General features: G+C 41.5%; 1 protein-coding gene across 1 annotated transcript; it reads right to left on the bottom strand.

Annotated features, from left to right (window-relative positions):
* Window positions 1–774: 774 nt before the first annotated feature.
* ubxn7 (UBX domain protein 7) lies at window positions 775–14,277 on the bottom strand. Its single transcript, XM_049598712.1, has 11 exons — window positions 14,170–14,277; window positions 12,011–12,164; window positions 11,651–11,715; window positions 11,476–11,541; window positions 11,281–11,393; window positions 9,068–9,214; window positions 8,544–8,634; window positions 7,394–7,524; window positions 4,812–5,310; window positions 4,637–4,716; window positions 775–1,926 (listed from the first exon to the last, which is right to left on the bottom strand). The coding sequence occupies exons 1-11, from the start codon at window positions 14,273–14,275 to the stop codon at window positions 1,765–1,767; spliced, it is 1,614 nt and encodes a 537-aa protein (XP_049454669.1). The 5' UTR covers window positions 14,276–14,277; the 3' UTR covers window positions 775–1,764.
* Window positions 14,278–15,088: the final 811 nt, after the last annotated feature.

The following is a 15,088-nucleotide window of genomic DNA, read 5'->3' as shown; positions in this document are numbered from 1 at the left end:
AAAGGAAGACTTTTGCATGCCCTCACTCGCATCTTAGAGTGAGCTCTCTCAGCCTTTAATCGAAGGGAAATCAACAGTAATGAGATCTCCACTGGGCATTTTGAAAAAAGTTAACGCTAGCCTGTACACTTTACTTCCTTTTTGACAAGGTGAGAATGTGGGAGGAAGCTAACGTTGGCGAGTGTTTGGAGTTGTGCTAATGTTTCAGAGATATTTTAGACAACGAAGGTCGTGTGGACAGATTTTTTGTTTTTTTAAATAGGATGGGGAAAATATCTGTATACGTGTTAACAGGGCCTGAGTCTCCTGTGTAAATGTACTTTTATTAAAGAGCACATCATGATTTCATCTGACCCAGTGTCTATGCGGATTTTTGAAATTTTAATTTCTTGTGTGTTTTGCCTACTTTATTTAAATCACTCATCTTAGTGTTTTAGATTATTTTTCTCGATTACATTTTTGTTTTTTTTAACTGTATTATTATGCGTTTAGGCTGTTAGCCAGTTTAATTCTCGTCGTGTTTCAAATGTGTGGTTTTATTCTAAAGTTCTTAAGATGTGCTACATAAATAATATTTACTATTCTTATTGATTTTGATGCACATTTGCTGTCTAAGTAGTCACAGTTCATTCTCAGGAGTTGCTGCATTTCTCTTTCTAATAGCTTTTTTCTACATTTGTTTTGATATTGGTTTGGGTTTTAACCTGACATTTATCTCATCACATCTGTGAAGTTCACTTAAAATGTGACAAAAGAGACCAAGCAGAATCTCCCTTGGTTTTGGTGGTTATATTTCAACATCAGCATATTTTCTTGGCAGCATATAAAAAAGAAAGGAAACAATGACTACAGCTAAATATCAGTCTCTCTAAGCCATCTCTGTACAGTGTAGGTCCGACTGATGAGATGTACCACCCTTCATTCATTCCCTTCTGTATCAAAAGTTGAAATCCAAAAACAATCTACTAGTCTCTAGTTAACCAATAGAAACTGGAGTAAAAATGTGCAGAACCAAGTCCTCTCAGATCTACACACGTGTGTCACCGATGTCCGACACATTTTCTAGACTTGTAATTTCACGGACCTTTTCTCTTAGTGCTTCTGCCTTCCATATAATGACAGTTGTTCAAACAATGACCGTGTGAGACCAAATTTGGGTCAAATTAAACAAGAATGAGCCTCCCTTTACCTGTCCCCAGGTACAGAAAATAACAAGAAGAGCAAGAAAATAAAACTCTGACATTTAACATCCTTTATGGGAGGTAAAAGTCTTTTTTTGTACAAGTCCCTGGTGCCTCGTCATCAATCAGTGATCCATTGTTTGGGCTTTTTTTTATTTGAATATGAGCTATCGTATATATATATATATATATATATATATATATATATATATATATATATATATATATATATATATATATTCTATCCTGATGTGCCTCAGTATTTCGAACAAAATGAAGTCTGCATCAGAGAAGAATAACTGCATTATAAAATTAAAGAGTGCCGGCACCTGTAACACCTTACTGGCCAATTGTAGAAGACTACAAAGGGATTAGGCTGTCAGTAGAGACGTCAGTATTGAGACTACTGGAGTGGCGGGGAGAGATGTCCATCCACTAAGAGTTGTCTTGGCAAAAACGGGGCCTAATTCCAGGAGGACAGAAGGTTATGGGGTCAAGGCCAGTGACATCGTCCCACATCATTGGTGAAAGGGTGAGGTCTACCAGAGAGATACACAAGCAAAAGTGAGTGTGTCTGACAAGGCTAGTTCCTCTCCTGCACAAATACAGTCTCCTGTGGACAAAGCCCTGCCTCCTGCAGTGTGATGTCATAGTCCAAGTGGGCCAGCTTCCTCCTGGGAAAGTTGGTGACAAGTTCGAAGCGTTCATTTGGGTAACCTTTGGACTGGACGTGTCTTACCAGGGCCTTGATGGGAGAGAGTAACATACAAGAGGTGAGACATTTTAAGTAACAATCTGTGTTCATGTGATAATATTCACTGTTCACTGGGCATGAAGAGGAAATGCTCACATTATTTTTATTTAAAGCAATAGCTTGACAATTTGGGAAATGCACTTATTTGCTCTGTTGCCAAGACTTAGAAGATAAGATACGTAGATACCACTTTCTTCTTCTTGGGGTTGCCCCATTGGATCGTCTGTTCCTCTCCTCTGCATCTTTCTCTGTCACACCAACTACCCACATGTCCTCCTACATCACATCTATAAACCTCCTCTTCTCTGCTAGCTCCACCTCCAGTATCCTTTTCCTGATACACCCAGCATCTCTTCTCTGCACATGTCCAAACCATCTCAGTCCTGCCTCTCTCTTTCTCCCCAAACCATCTCACCTGAACTGTCCCTCTAATATACTAATTACCGAAAATCTTGGCATCTTGAACTCTGCCAACCTCCATCTCTGCCTCCTGTCTTTTCATCAGTGCCATCGCCTCCACAACACTCAACATCGTCTCACTACCACCCTATAAACCTTCCATTTCACTCTTGCTGACACCCTTTTATTGCAAATCCACTCTACCTGCACTCTCTCATTCACTCCTCGTCCGCACTCCCTGTTACATTTGACCCCCAGTATTTAAACTCCACTACCTACCTTTAGTCCTCAGATCCTCACAGTGCCACTGTCCTCCTCATTAGCACACTCCGACTGACTTTCATTCCTTTTCCCTCCAGTGCATACCTCCACCTCCCCAGGCTCTCCTCACCCTGCCCCCCTACTCTCACTACAGATCACAATGTCCTCTGTGAACACCACAGTCAGTAAAGATTCCTGCCTGATGTCATCTGTCAACCAGTCCATCACCACTGCAAATAAGAAGGGGCTCAGAGCAGATCCTTGATGTAATCCCACTTACACCTTAAACCCATCTGTCTCTCCTTCCACACACTTCACCATTGTCACACTACCCTCATACATATCCTGCACTGCTCTTAACATACAGTACTTCTCTGCTACTCCCGGCTTCCTCATACAATACCACACCTCCTCTCTTGGCACCCTGCCACATGCCTTCTTATGTCATATTCCTTAAAATCCGTACCAGTACGCTTCTTCTCCACTCTTCAGGCATCCTCTGACTTTCAAAGACTGTGTGAAACAGTTCAGTTAAAAACTCCACTGTCATGTTTCCCAAACATTTCCATGCTGGCACATGTATGTAATCTGGACCAAACACCCTTTCCACTCTTCATCCTGTTAATCCACTGCACTTCCTGATTCACTTTCAGGATAGATACTACTTTCGTCAAGGTTGATATGAAGCTGCAGCCAATTAGCTTACGTTAACATAACGGGTGAGTAGAGCTAACCTAGCTTTGTATAAAGTTAAAAAAGCAGCACCACTAAAGCCTAGTTCACATTACAAGATTTTCACCGCGATTTTGACGTCGCAGAGAATCTTGAGAGCCACCTTGGGTCAGAGGTGAGTTGGCAGATAGTCTGCCACGATGAGTCCTCGTGTGTGAACAAGCCTACGAGCAAGTCGCCCCCTCGTCTGTGACTGAGACTGGATATCTGGCATGCTAGAAAACTGGAGAAGGTTGACACGACTGACAAAGAGCATCAGCCAATGAGAGGCAGGATACGTCCCATGTCAGTACACAAGAAATGTGAGGAGGACAAGCCGCAGGGTTGCCACTTGCCAGGTCCACTTATTAGCCAAGACTTTGGGCTTGTTTCTAAAGTGGAGTTGCTTATTTGGGCTTGCTCTCTAAACGTCACCTTTCTCTCTCTCTCTCTACATATATATATATATATCCTTCTAATAAGTTATTTAAACGCATGATAGTCGTTTCTTTTGGGCTTGTTTCCATAGCCCTGGTTGCTTGTTTCTTTCCCAAGATCTGGCAACACTGACAAGCCGGCCGGCAAGCAACAACAACAATGGCGGCGTCCACAGGATCATGGGGAGCGCGTTGTGTTTGGACCCAGGATAATAAAGAATATCTATGCCTTTACGATGTGTCGTCTCCAAGTTTGGTGACGTCACCGCGTTATCTGGAGCTCTGTCGGCGAGGGCTCAGTGGAGAAATCTTGTGGTGTGCACACACTCCCGCTGACAGAAACACACGTCGCCAGGTATGAACACTGAAAAGATTGCGATAGTCTCTGCAACGCAAAATCAGGGTGAAAATCGTGTAATGTGAACTAGGCTCACTAAATCTCACTAATTTGGACGTTATGTCTTGTTTGTTTAACATGTCGCAAAATTGAAGTGCAAAATCACAATTTGCTGTTTTGTGAAGATCAAGGCCGCACTTATTTCTACTCTAGAGCCAGTAACTTCCTGGAGTCTGGCAAGTAGCGAAGGCCAAAAATAGCGAATTGCTGATTTACACAGATTAAACAAACAATGTTGTATGATGTGTTAATTAGTGAGCTTTAGAGGTGCTGATAAGCATTTGTTTAACAGTGAACAGAACCAGGTTAGCTGTTTGCTTCCTGTCTTTATGCTATGCTATGCTAGGCTAAGCTAATCGCCTCTTGGCTCAAGCTCCATACTTTGTGTACAGAATTCAGAGTGGCATCAATCTTCTCATCTGACTCTTTGCAACAAAGTAAAGAAGCAAAAATGTTGAACTATTTCTTTAAAATAGTTATTGTTGTGTATTCTTACCAAAAGTTTTGCTTGAGAAGACAAGGAAATTTGCTCTCTCTGTCCATCTGGGTAACGTAGCATCAACCTGGCTTTAGGACCTATGTGAATAAAAACATTGTGGTCAATATCTTTTTAAGTCACTCATTCTTTGTTATCATAACTGTTTGAGGTTTAGAGTGACATGTTGACGTACCATTGTCATCAGGACAGTCTAAGTCACAGGTTTTGGTGGTGCTTGTCTTGGAAGGTCCGGCGCTTTCGGCCGCTGGGGGACAGTGGTTACCTCCAGAGTCGGCGTCAGGCTGAGGATGACGAACAGCTGAGGGCTCCAGGTGGTTCTTTTTACTGTCCTCCTTCTTGTGACTGTGGTTGTTTTCTTTGTACGGAGATTTTCTATGGGAAGTAGTGGAACTATCAGGATGTAGACGCTGCTGGGCTGCAGTGGCCGGCGGGAGCGTGGTGTGTTTGCTGGTAGAGCTTTTCTCTTCGTGCGGTGCTGGCATTTCGCTGTCCGAGCCATCAACAGAAATGGGACCTTCGCTGTCAGAGAAAGGCTCTGCGTCTGATTCATCATCTGATCGGGGGGAATCGGGAGCTTCGGGGGCATTTGAGGACTCGTAGTGGGTCTCCTGTAGGGAGGCTCGGATCGCTGCCTCCAGCTGACTGTCTTCACTGGCATCAATCAGACTCTCCTAGAACAGAAAACAGACAGTGCAGCTGTAGAAAATAAATCACGGTGCTGGGTAAAATAACACAGAAATCTGGTAAAACTTCACAGTCAACACTGATGGCAATGTTTTTGGGGATGACTAACAGTGCTTTCACAGAATAAGATGTGCAAATTTTGAAAAACTATCATCACTAATAAATCATTTATTACTGATGATAACTTCTCAAAATTTGCATGTTAGAAGAATTACAGTTGCAATCAAAATTATTCAACCCCCATTGCATATTAGGCTTACTGGCAAAATGTACAATTTTTCATCTGTTTGCAATAAACAAAGTAGACAAGAACAGTTGAAATAGTTTAATAAAACTAATATTACCATGGTTTTTATCCAAATTCAACACAAAATGCTACTTTTAATCACTACTGCAGTCTCAAAATTATTCAATCCCCTGTCTCAAGCACACCTGATGCAACTAATCACAATTATTCAACCCCCTGTTTCAAGCACACCTGGTGCAACTAATCAAGGGCTTCATTAGTTCAGGTGTGCTTGAGACAGAACACATAAGTACCTGGACTGGCTAGGGGTTTGTTGAGAGTGACGTTTGATTGCATGTTAGAAAAGAATTAGAGTTAGAAAAGAACAAAAGAATTGTCCAGAAAGTTCAGAGAAAAAATCATTGCCTTGCACAAACAAGGAAAAGGATACAAAACGATAGCAAAAGCTCTGAATGTTCCTAGAGATACAGTTGGAAGCATAGTTCGCAAGTTCAAAGTTAAAGGAACAGTGGCTACACTACCTGGACGTGGCAGAAAGAGGAAACTATCAGCGGCTGCCAGCAGATTCCTGAGGAGGCAAGTGGTCAAAAACCCTCGAGTGACTGCAAAACACCTGCGGCAAGACTTGGTGGCAGCAGGCACTGAGGTTTCAGTTTGCACAATAAGGCGCATACTAAACACTGAAGGGCTCCATGCCGGGACTCCAAGACGTACACCAATACTGACCGAAAAGCACAAGAAAAGTCGGCTCCAATATGCTCAAAAACATATAAATAAGCCACAGGAGTTTTGGAATTCTGTTCTGTGGAGCGATGAAACAAAACTGGAACTTTTCGGGCCTATGGAACAGCGGTATGTCTGGAGGAAGAAGAATGAAGCATCTGCTGAAAAGAACACCCTGCCTACAGTGAAGCATGGCGGTGGCTCAGTGATGCTCTGGGGCTGCTTTGCTGCCTCTGGCACTGGAAACCTGCAGCGTGTGGAGGGCACGATGGATTCAGTCAAGTATCAGGAAATCTTAGGTAAAAACGTCGTGCCGTCTGTGAGGAAGCTGAAGCTTGGGCGTCATTGGACCTTCCAACAGGATAATGATCCCAAGCATACCTCAAAGTCCACCAAGGCTTGGTTTCAGAAGAAGAAATGGAAGATTCTAGAGTGGCCGTCACAGTCGCCTGACTTGAACCCCATAGAAAATCTCTGGTGGGATTTGAAGAAGGTGGTAGCAAAACGCACACCCAAGAATATTACTGAACTGAAGGCCATTGCCCATGAGGAATGGGCTAAGATTCCTCAGGAACGCTGTCTGAAGCTGGTGTCTGGCTATGCATCACGTTTGCAGCAGGTCGTAACAGCAAAAGGGTGCTCTACTAAGTACTGAAGATGCTTGTCATGAAGGGGTTGAATAATTTTGAGACTGTAGTGGTCATTAAAAGTAGCATTTTGTGTTGAATTTGGATCAAAACCCTTGTAATATTAGTTTCATTGAACTACTTAAACAGTTCTTGTGTAATCTGTTTATTGCAAACAGCTGAGAAATTGTATATTTTGCCAATAAGCCTAATACGCAATGGGGGTTGAATAATTTTGATTGCAACTGTAACTTTTCATGCAGATAGTACAGTTTAAACATTATCTTTCACATGTAAAACAGCTTTAAGGGGAAGGAAGAGAACAATGAAGTTCTATCACAATATCCAAGGTAATCACTCTGCAATTGATCAACCACTATGAGTTGTGAACTTCCAACAGACCCCCTGAGAGAGCTCTTATTAAAGAAGAAAAAGTAGAAGAATTAGTGGTGACACATGAGATGAGAAACCCACAGAACGAGCTCGTTTGGCAGGGGGTGCGTGACAGGATGGTCCATCGAGCTGCCCGTGTTCTGCCAGGAAGCCGGTCGTCTGCTCCAGGAACGATGCCACGTCCAGCTGATTCCACTCCACCATCTTTTGACCTGGAATGAACAGGTTTTGAACAGCACAGGTCAATATCATATTCAATCATAGCATATTTAAGTAGCAAAGGCAGATATGTTCAGCTGTATTGATTTAGAGCTACTCTGCAGATGTAAACAGAGGGTGAGGCATCTGCTCACTTTACTGTATTGTACCATTTATACAGTTACACAGATGACAATTAGGTTAATTTATCTTCATTATCTATTTCATTAAAAACCTACTGATGGCCTGTATTGATCCCATCACTTATTCATACGAGGATCTCTTGCTCAGTCATGCACCATTATTCAAGGATGCTGCATAATGCTGCTTTGAAATTACTTCTTCTAATGGTGTTGTGTTGTCTTTAGGCCTAGACACACCAAGCTGATATCAAAAAACTAGTGGCGACGAAGGCCGACTTTTGCATCCCCTCACATCACCTGTGTCTCTGCCAAAAAGTGGTACTTGAAAACACTGCAAAGACCACGGCCATCCAGCATGTGCATTCTGTGCCTGCATGAGAGGAAGTAATTCTCCATATCAGCAGGCAGCAGAAGTCTGTATTCCTAATTCATCAGATTCAAGACGCTTGTTGGCCAGTTAGAACATTAACAATACACCCGTGTTGTAAGAACAAAGGATATTGACTGTGCACAAGCAAAGAAATAATACAAACCATTACGAACCATTTCTGCTATAACAAGTCTGATTCAATTTCCCACCCTCTTGACTTTTAATTGTTTGTTTGCTTTCCGCATTTATTTTTTGCTCTCACCAATGGGCTCCAAAAAAAGCTGACAAGAGCCGACTAGTTCCAACAGCAAGGGACACACCACAGAAACTAGGGCGACAGACGCTCACAAATGGGCAGATACTGATCAGTAGTCAACTGTCGGCTTGGTGTGTCAAGACCATAAATGGTATGCATTCATGTATGCTTTCCTCCACCCACAAACAACAGGCACATGGTGTCACTAAGGATCAAGCATCAAACAGTGGATATTGCAGCAACTAACTTGTCATAAACACTCACCTGTGCGGGGATCGAGGATGGAAATATAGGGAAACTTGTTCAGTTTATAGAACTGGATGTATCTTTGTCCTTCTTCACTATCATGGTATACCTGTAATAAAGGAAATACACAGTATAACACAGACATGAATCTCACACCAGATATACTTCGACTGAGTGACACGACACGTATGAAAATATTAGGATGACAGGAGTTATACTTCGAAGCAAAGTGGGATTTCATGTGCTGATTGCAAGGTTTTTTCTACAGTACAAGAAGAAGTGGGCACTACAACACCACTGCACTTGAAAATGTTTTGTTCTGAACCATTATCAGTACTTTACTGTCTCTGTTGCTGTGCTCTTGACGGTTTTTCCTTTTGCATTACACACTAAACAAATTTCTCACTGGAATAATCAAGTTCGACTCAACTTTCCCAACAAAGGAGTTTAGCTGCTGGACCCTTGCAAATACCTCATCAAAGTATTCAGAAACATGAGAGCATCACAGACCACGGATGAGTCTGAGATTTCAAATTACATACCTGCCAGAATATGAAGTGTTCTCTGATGATGGTCTTCACTGCATCGTTGCTCCAAACATCCCTGTTCAAACACTGGCAGGCAAAGTCTTGTACATTTTGAATGTTGATCATCAGCCACTTGTTCTCCAGTTGTCCACAGTCCTTTGCCTGCAAGCACATAGATGAATTTAATCAATTACTTAGCAATGAATATATCAAATACACACATTTTGATGAAAACCAAAAGGGTGTACGTGGTTAATAGGGATGCACCAAAATGAAAATTTGTGGCCGAAGCCGAATAATATTAAACGCTTGGCCGAATACCGAGTACCAAATACCGAATATCATTGTTTAGTTTTTCATTAGTTTTTGCAGATGAACCCCCTCCAGATTAGTGTTGTCACGGTACCAAAATTGGGACCCACTGTACGATACCAATGAAAATATCATGGTTCTGAGTAGTATCACGATACCACAGCAAAAATGAGGCAGATGTGCCTTTTGTCATTTATGAAAAGATAAATCACTTTTCTATAATACATCAATGATATTTCAATGGAATAAATCACTTATTGACTTATTCATACTTCAAAAACAGCATCAATAAGTGATTAACATAGGGGGGATCAAAATAAAATAAATAAATAAAATAAAAATCAACCAGCCACCCTCCTCCCCTGACAGTCCCTTCCTAAGTAATGAACAGTCCCTAAAGTACGGTGAGGTTTGTGGACCGTTACCTGCCACAAAGACAGAAATGCAAAAGGCTCGTTTCTCCTCTGACACATCACATACCTGTGTTCAGCTGGCTCGGCTGTTCAGATACTTCTGGGCAGTCATGACGCCAAGAGGAGGATATTATTGGAGCCGACTTCTCCGTCACCGGGTAAGCCGATGGCCGCCATATTTGACAGGAATGCATTAACGTTACTGTCTGTGACTGTGACCCCCGTTCAACCCACAATCGGTGGGATTTGCCTTTCGTTTCTGCTGCTGGTTGAAATCTGTAGGCTGCTCGCACAGCGTGTTGAATGATTTAAGCCTACTTTGCTCGCTCAAAACTATTTTTAGTCGCAAATGTGAGTGTGGTGACGGATGGATTGCCACACTGCCGACATTTTATTCCGCCCGTCACGGCACGCTGTTTGATTGCGTTATCAAAACACGCCGCTATTATTCGGCATTGCTTTTAACTTATTCCACCGAATACCGAATGTGTGTTTTTTTGCAATATTCGGCCGAATATATTCGGTTACCGAATATTCGGTGCATCCCTAGTGGTTAAAGCTATACGATGCAGCAATTTCCCACAGAACAATGTATAGATTCATACAGAAGTTAATGCTTTTCAAACATTACTAATGAGTGTGGGGCCTTGCATTTATCTGTAAAGACTCACTCTGCCTGTATTTTCTTATCTTCTTAATTTGTGTTTGCCATGTTCATGGGCATGTACTGTCACAGCGCTCAGGTGAGGCTGGAGCTTTATAAATAGGTAGCAACCAGCTGCCAGACTGTATGAAGAAGACACCCAGGAGACACAGCGCAGAAAAAATGAAAACATACCAAGGCAAGATGCTAAATGAGAGTGAATCTGGGGTTGGCTTTTACCTACTTTAAAAACAGTAAACAATAATCCTGCATAATATACCTTTAAGTTAAAGTCTGGTGGAAGACAAATAACTACATTAACAAAGTGACCACACTACTTCATTGGCAGCTTACGTTAAAAACAAAAAGGAGTGAACTATGTGTTTCGCATGTTGCTTCGTTTGCTCTTTTTTTTTTATACGTAAGCTGTCAATAAATAAGTGTCAATCCGGCTATCCTGGTGTGCGCTGAAACTTTGATTTCCTTTTGGTTCACACTGATTTACTCTGCACCAGCTGGCACTCGGGAGAGAGGCACAGCTGTGCACTGGGTATTTACAGTTCTTTTCACTTAGTAATCACTTGTCTCTTTATGGATCATAACCATCTACATCAATGGTACACCAGCACATGCAGGTTTCTATTTTAAACACTATACCAATTAATTTTGTGAGAACTGTGAGTGCACATTCAACCAGAGAGGGAAAATACATGTACCAAAATTGACAACCGGCCCTTCCATGTAAGTCAAACCTGGTTTCCCACATGTGATCTACACAGTCACCATCTAAATTTCACTGAAAGTTCACACAGATTGAATAAAGACGTGGGGTTTAAAGTGTCCTGTGATTGACTCCTCACCGTCTCAAAGCTGCCTTTGTGCATGAGCTCAATGGGGGGACGGAAAAGGTCTGCCAGGGTGCTCAGTTTCTTATCCACCGTGCCACCGTTACGCAGCTCCTGTTCCTGGCGAACTAGGAAAAGAAAAACATTTATCGTCATTACATTACATTACATTACCACGTTCTTTAAGCTTGGAAAATTGAATTTACTCACTCGTCTCTGTTTGGAAGTCTCGGAAACCATCAAATATAGATCGAGCAGGTCTTCTTCGCTTTGGCACTGCATGTGTAACAGATTAATCACATGTCACATTCAGCAGATGACTGAAAAAGTGCAGCCTGTAATAACACTTTAGTTTGTATGAAGTCAAACGAGAAGAGTACATTACCTCCAAACAGTGGTTCAGGTTCCACCAATATGTCCTGCTTCTGGGGAATGGGTGCTCGTACTTCACTGAGACACAAGGAAATATAAACAGTTTTATTCCAAGAAGTAATCTAGACCAAATCTGGCATCACTCAAGATGTAAAGATTCACTCTCTCTCTCTTTGTTATATCATCAAGCAGCAACACAAATCACAGCAGAGGTCTGAATCCCTGAACTCTCCTCCCAGCTCACTGTTAACACCACCTCTAAACTCAGAAAGAAATTATAGAGCACTGTAAAAAATCAGAGTATCTTTAAGATACTAAAAGACTTTGTTTTACTTTTATCCGACACAAGTTTAGAAGAAAAATATCAGCTTACTCTGAAGGGGGAGCTCTGCTGCTTGAAGCTGCTGAACTGGAGCTGGTGCTGGGCTCCTCTGCGATACCACCTCCATCCAGAAACATAGTCACTGCCATCTCCAGGTTGTTGTTGCATGCTTCCAACATATGTTTTCCTACACTCTCTGTGGCTCCTAAAATAGTGTTGGACAAAGGCATATTGGTGTTGAAAATCATTATGGATAAAACTTTAATGCACACCTACATTTGTGTAAAAACCCACAGTATCAATGTTAGTTGTGAAACAGGAAATCATCAGTAAAATATCTGCGTTATGCTGAAATAGTATGTTTAAGGAACTATGTTGATTTTTGCTTGTTGTGACACACTTTACTTATTTAAGTCATCCTATTATTTTTTTTGTTTGATTACTTGCCTTTAAGAGGGACCATCACTTCATTTCATTTAATGTGTTGTGACTAGAGTCTGACCAATGCTGGATTCTGATTATAATATCATTATTTGAGAGTTTTCAAAAAAAAATCTGATCATGTATAGGCTCATATTTGTTTTTAACATAAACTAAAATATTTTATACAGATGCAATGTGGTTATTGAAGAATCGTGACCGTGATATGTACTATTCACACACTTAACAGCTGAAAAATGAACTTGTCAGTGCTCTCACAGAGAAACAGGATTTAAAAAGGGACAGCGTTTCTACATTACAAAACAGAATATCATTGTCGTTTCTGTGCTGCAATGTTTTGCTTGTTGTCTGTGCACATCTACGAGTATGTGTCTGTAAATCTGAAAACACTACAACATTTAAATGTTGCAAACAGTAAATTTGGTGGCATACTACAAACAAAACATTAGTAACATGGTAAAATTAGATGTTTGCAGCTTTTCTGCAATGTACCAAATTGATCAATTTATATTACCATACTGATTTAAGCATGTTTACTACACATCATCTATACATAGCACTGCTTTTTTGTTTGTTTGATTGACTGCTTGCCTTTAAGAGGACAAATAGTATTCATTAAATTGACTTTTTTATTACAATGCATACATGCACACAATTAAAACAAGGTTGTCAATGCCAATGTGATCATCCTGTTGTATAAATATTGTTTTGGGTAAACTGAAATCCTCGTTTAGCCTGCATGCAGAACTGCTGGGTTCTGTGAAATGCAACCAGAGTGTAACTTCATGAAGGCGGAGCTGCTGTTCACTCTGATGGGTTACTAACAAGTCTTTGCAAGTCGACTGCAACACTGTACTGAAATCAATGAAAGCCAACTGCTTGAAAGTTAACGTATGAAAAAAGAGGCATCCGGTTTAAACAAAGGCTATGGTATGCTTTGGGAAGTAGTAGGTAGTAATGTAGCTCGAGTACGCGACGTGCTTTCTACACCACAAATAGGCTGCAAATACAGCACAAATGTTCGTAAATGTAATAAAATCATGAATTAAACTATGAAAAATACTCTGCACGTGAGAAAACACGAGATCCGACGGTTGACTTTAGTCTTTTTTTAGGTGAACAGAAGCGTTTAGCTGCACTGATCTTTCCGCGTGTACTGCGCATGTCTGTTTCACTTTCCAAGTCCAACAGCAGCCCTGAGTCTCCTCTCTTTTCCGTTAAATAACTTAAAACTGAAACACTGTCCATCGTGTCAAAGCACACATAAACTATTGAGGACCTGTGAAGTAGTCGGAGACAGACACCGAGCTCACCCGAGTGTGGCTAGCGTCAGGGTGAAGACTACACCACCACAACATGCAGCTGGCTGGTGATGAAGAAGGCAAATGTTGCACAGACGACGTCCATTCCACATTATCAAACAACATGCGATAGAAAAAGCAGCAGAGAATCAGCTCCGTGCTAGCGAGATAGTGTCTGTAACGAGCACCACAAGCAAAATGTGATGTTTTGAAGTGTCTGTTGCAGATAATATCCACAGTGGGAGGTTTAATGGTCCTATTTCTGAGTCTTTCACTTGAGTTAAGCAGATAACTGGCTGTGCTTTTTCCCTCTGCAAAGCATTGACAGCGTAGGGGCCAGGGGAAGACTTAACGTCCGTTTTCTTGTCTGCGCACTAATTCCGAGGTTTGCTGGACAAGGGAGCTCTTCCTGTTGGATAACCAAAACCTACTTAATAGACCAGACGTGAAATAAAAGGTTATTTTTACCTGTTATTGCTGTGAATTGTTGTATTAACCCATTCACCCCCGGAGCTGAGGTGTCTCCGAGCGCCGCCATCTTACCGCCACAAACAACAACATAAATGCAGCGCATGCGCTACGCCGTCCTTTTCCCCCTGCCTGGCGCGGCGCGAGCCCATACGTCAGGATTGTGTTGCATTGTGGGTCATGTAGTTGAGTAAATCCTACTTTCTTGAACCGTCATATTTATAAATAATTTAAAAAATAATATGGGTATTATTTCATAGTTTATAATGGAGGTTCCCTTCAGTTTTAAAAGGAGCTCTACACAATATAGAGAGCATAATGTGATTCAGAGGTTGTCTGCACACGGCTCTCAACATGGAGGTGGCTGAGCTGGTAGCTAGTAGCTAGTAGTAGTCTAGTAGTAGTTTATCCCAGTTGCCACTTGCGGTGTTGTAGGGAAAATAATCCCCTGCCGGCCCCAAAATTATTTTTTGTCATAGACATCTTGTAAAAGACACATCTTTAAAACTGTTGACATGACACTTCAAACTGCAAACAAGGTCAATTATGAACCTTTATAGCCTGAATCTTTGAGCCATATTGGGTTTTATATTTGAAAAACTTTCCTAAGTTGAGAAAAGCGATTCAAAAACGTGATGATGGCATCACACTGTAAAGTTCTTGTGTTTCAAATAGACGGGCCCTTCCTCTTCCTCTTCTTTTTGCATTCTTGATATGGGTTAAATAACGTTGGTTGAGCACATCGATCAAAGGTCCATAGGATGTGAGTCTCCCCCTACTTATGGACAGACTTTAGGACAATCTCAGTATCCAGGGTGTTATTGACACCATGAGACCTCTCAAACTTCTCTGCATTGTCCAACCATGCATATATCATACTCATCATGGCGTCCATGTCCAGAGCAGTGATGACATTGTA

This window comes from Epinephelus fuscoguttatus, linkage group LG15 (genome assembly GCF_011397635.1).
Source record: "Epinephelus fuscoguttatus linkage group LG15, E.fuscoguttatus.final_Chr_v1".
NCBI classification, from domain to species: Eukaryota; Metazoa; Chordata; class Actinopteri; order Perciformes; family Serranidae; genus Epinephelus; species Epinephelus fuscoguttatus.
The sequence above is the reverse complement of the archived record's forward strand: the minus strand, read 5'-3'. Positions and strand labels throughout refer to the sequence as shown.

What these genes read in the sequence shown, in the direction of transcription:
- ubxn7 (XM_049598712.1), bottom strand. Translation starts at nt 14,275, where the DNA reads ATGCGCTGCATTTATGTTGTTGTTTGTGGCGGTAAGATGGCGGCGCTC. An exon ending in ACCTGAACCACTGTTTGGAG is followed by an intron (nt 11,542 to 11,650) that starts GTAATGTACTCT and finishes TTACACATGCAG; the next exon opens with TGCCAAAGCGAAGAAGACCT. An exon ending in AGACTGTCCTGATGACAATG is followed by an intron (nt 4,717 to 4,811) that starts GTACGTCAACAT and finishes TTATTCACATAG; the next exon opens with GTCCTAAAGCCAGGTTGATG.